This window comes from Zingiber officinale, chromosome 6B, assembly GCF_018446385.1.
Source record: "Zingiber officinale cultivar Zhangliang chromosome 6B, Zo_v1.1, whole genome shotgun sequence".
Lineage (NCBI taxonomy): Eukaryota > Viridiplantae > Streptophyta > Magnoliopsida > Zingiberales > Zingiberaceae > Zingiber > Zingiber officinale.
This window is the reverse complement of record NC_055996.1, coordinates 114,593,288-114,596,831: the sequence shown is the minus strand read 5'-3', so window position 1 is coordinate 114,596,831 and position 3,544 is coordinate 114,593,288. Positions and strand designations below refer to the sequence as shown.

Sequence of the window (3,544 nt, the reverse complement as noted above, 5' to 3'; positions counted from 1 at the left end):
ATAATAACATAATTTGCAATTTAGTCCAAAATTGATACAATGTATAAAAATGTAATGTAAATATGAGTTCTATATATGAAAACTACATCAAACCATGATTATATGAATGAGAATAGTATAATAAAATCATGGTTATCAAGCCCCAAACGGAGAAGCGAGAGAGACAGGAGCGGCGTATGAGCCTTCGACGAGGTGGTTGCGAGCGCCTCCGGCGAGGTGGCGCCGGACGCGGGTGGCGGCGTGCATCTTTCGCGCTATGAAGGCGGCGGAGAAGACTCAGACCTCAGCCCTCCTTTTGTGAGAGGTGACCTAGTCGCGGACGGAAGAAAGAGAGAGAGAGAGAGAGAGAGAGAGAGAGAGAGAGAGATGGCTCGCCGACGACGAGGGAGGAGGTGGCGACGACATGTGCGACCGGCGGTGTTGCTGGTCTATTCCTGGCAATGTCCGTGTCGAGGAGACAGGAGGAAGGAAAGGAGGCAGCAGAGTGGAGGCGTGCGTGAGGTTGTCGACATGGAGAAGGAAGGAGAGAGGGAAAGAGAGAGTTGCCGGCGTCGGATGTGACCGGCGCCAACACCGTAGGTGGAGGAAGTAGCCTCTCTCTTCTTGTTAGTGGCGGCGGAGAGAAAAAACACGGAAGCCCCCCCTCCAACAGTCCCACTTCCTTCCCCTTAACGTCCTACACAGTGGAATCACGAAATTGCCTCTCCTCTCCTTCCTAATTACTACTTTACCATCAGGACATATCCGTATCATACATATTATACCAGCTACAAATACGGGAAGAATCATAGTCTACCGACCTCTATGTGAGAGGTTATAGGTAATATTTGGACATTGACATGGACGCGATTTGATGAGGTTAATTTTTTTTAATTCTTTTATTATCTGCATATAGTACCAGCTATCTTTTGACTTGATTAATTACGAAACAATCGGTCTGATTCATAAAAAATTTTCATCAGTAAAAATATTAAATTAGATAACACTGATAATTGATTTGGCCCTATAAAATTTTTTCATTAATCGTCAGGATAAATCGAGAAGCACTTTTGATATGTAGCCTAGAAGCCTATCATCTTATGATTATACATCCCATTTGAAAAAAAAATCTCATTAAATATGTCGTAACTATGGATAGAACTATGAATATCTAGGTGTAGGTGACAATTTGGCACATTCTGTTGCACCATAGTCCCGGAATCTCAAAATAATAAACCAAGTAACACCTACCCTAAGACGATCAACCTGTCCCCAGAAGTTTCCCACCAACCTTTTTTTCTCCTTTGATTGTATGCAAGACGATACTGATTTCTATAAATCAGATAGCGTTGGTGCTGATATCACCAAACCAATACCATCCTAATGTTGACACTACCAACCACCTTGGAGTTGGTCTTTAAAAATCAACCCATAGAAGTTTATCTTTAAAACTAATATCATATTGGTGCTACTTTATAAAGTAAGGACTGAGAAGACCAATTTCAACATTAAAATTAATTTTTAAAGATTAGCACCATCCTTAAATATTAGCACTACCTTAATACTGATATTTCAAATCAATATTAATCATCTGGGTGTTGGTTTTTAGAAGATGAATGATGCTGGTTTAGAATGCCAGGAATATCAGGGCGAGAGAGATTGATTCATTCTGGATTGTTCGCATGAGTATGCATGATATTAAAATTGACAAATTACGACAGTCATATACTTTTAAATTCTTTTAACTTTTTTTTTAAAAAATAAAACTGTTAAAATTAGTCATTCCAAACTCTAATCCTTTCAAGCAACGTTGAAAAGGTTGACACCCGGAGCAGATCTCCTGGTCCGTAAATTGTGGATCAGGGGATGGTCCACTACATGTGGACCTTTGATTTGAATAAATCCCACTTATTTAAAGATGAGATCCATTCAAATCAAAGGTCCAGATAAATCCGTAATTTGTGGACATCCCTGCTGCTTCCCGACACTATAACTAATCAATTACCATGGAAAGTCAAAATCGATTCTCCATGCCCACACATTTAATCCAAGTCAACACATTTTGTCAAAGTATACGATCTAGGCAAATCTAACAAAACAGACCCCTGTGAATGACGTTGAGAATCTCAACCAGTGCTCTGAAGGATCAACCAGAGCTAAAGATGAAAGGAACTTGCAAAAGTATCAATGTCTAAGATACAACGAGCGAACAAGGGAAACATGCATCAACAGCGCAGCATTGCACTTATTCTCCATTGGCAAAAGCCAGCACTCGACCTTTTGCAAAAGCATCATCAGCTGAGAAGAAGGCGAACTCCAAAGACCGCCGCCAGGATCATGAGCCCCAGCAACGCTAAGAAGTTAAACCCACTGCAATCAACACAACACACAGGATGTCAAAAGCCAGAACGGCGATATTTCTTTCTGACCAGGAGGGAGGGAGAAGTACCCGATCTTGAGCCTGTTCTCGGGCACGCCGGTGGCGTAGCCCCTGAAGTAGAAGTAGCGGGCGACGGTGTAGAAGGCGCCGAGCCCAGCGGCGACGATGGGGCAGTAGAGCCCGCTCAAAAGCAGCGTAACGAAGAAAACCGGCATCATCTCCAGTGCGTTCTGGTGCCCTCTCTGGCATTCCATCGAACAACAAAACAGCGGCAATGAGCGCGGATCCAGATTGAAACAAAAGAGGGGGCAAAAGAAATCATATTGGAGGAAACCACGCACCTGGATGCAGTTGAATAGCTTGGCGTCCTTGTTCTCCGATTCGATCGCGTAGAGCGTTGGATAGGAGACCTTGTACCTGAGGGTAAAGAAAAAAAAAAGGGAGGGCAAATCATTATCTAAAAGGATAAACCAGATCAGGCGGAAAATACGAAGACGAAGATGAAGATCAGTACTTCCTGCGAGCCTTGCCGACTTGAATGGCCATCCAAAAGTTGAAGAAGATGTAAAGGACGAGGACGAGAACGACGTAGCCATAGTCATTGGTGATCTCCAAGGTCACCGCCATGGATCTGCTTCGTCTGCCTTCCTATTGCTCCGCAGGAATGATGTGTCTAGTAAAAACCCTAGCAACAGCGTGAAATTGATTCGATAGTTAACGGTCCGCGAAGCTACTGGGAAATTCTACGGTTGGGATTTATTGCTAGTGCGCGTGTTCTTGGGCGTTGGATTCCATCACAGATGACGCCAGCAAAGCAACGTGAGACGTCCATTTTCGAATTAAAAATATTTTTTTAAATAAATAAGTAGAAAGTCCCTTTTTTATCTTTTAATTTTCCTCCGTTCCTTCCTCACAATCCATTATTGCATATTTGAATTTATAAAGAATTAAATCTAAGAATTTTTCAGATCGGGAAATTTTCTCAATTATCATATATTACGACACACTAAATCATACTATAGATGGTCAAAGCGTTTAGTTAGGAAGGATTGTGGTGATTGGCGGATTAATTTAGCATTTTGTCCAATTTTGAATCATTCTTCATTGGATAGAATTTGATCGATTTTTGTGCGTGTATATGTTTATATACAGCAATTTTTGGCACTGATGCATTCACTTTGTTTT

At 41.9% G+C, this 3,544-nt stretch overlaps 1 protein-coding gene across 1 annotated transcript; it reads right to left on the bottom strand.

Moving 5' to 3' along the window:
* Positions 1-2,136: 2,136 nt before the first annotated feature.
* LOC121989071 (microsomal glutathione S-transferase 3-like) lies at positions 2,137-3,069 on the bottom strand. Its single transcript, XM_042542890.1, has 4 exons — positions 2,874-3,069; positions 2,701-2,776; positions 2,429-2,601; positions 2,137-2,349 (listed from the first exon to the last, which is right to left on the bottom strand). The coding sequence occupies exons 1-4, from the start codon at positions 2,984-2,986 to the stop codon at positions 2,274-2,276; spliced, it is 438 nt and encodes a 145-aa protein (XP_042398824.1). The 5' UTR covers positions 2,987-3,069; the 3' UTR covers positions 2,137-2,273.
* Between the last annotated feature and the right edge of the window lie 475 nt (positions 3,070-3,544).

What these genes read in the sequence shown, in the direction of transcription:
- LOC121989071 (XM_042542890.1), bottom strand. Translation starts at nt 2,986, where the DNA reads ATGGCGGTGACCTTGGAGATCACCAATGACTATGGCTACGTCGTTCTC. An exon ending in GTCGGCAAGGCTCGCAGGAA is followed by an intron (nt 2,777 to 2,873) that starts GTACTGATCTTC and finishes CTTTACCCTCAG; the next exon opens with GTACAAGGTCTCCTATCCAA. An exon ending in GAGAACAGGCTCAAGATCGG is followed by an intron (nt 2,350 to 2,428) that starts GTACTTCTCCCT and finishes TGTTGATTGCAG; the next exon opens with TGGGTTTAACTTCTTAGCGT.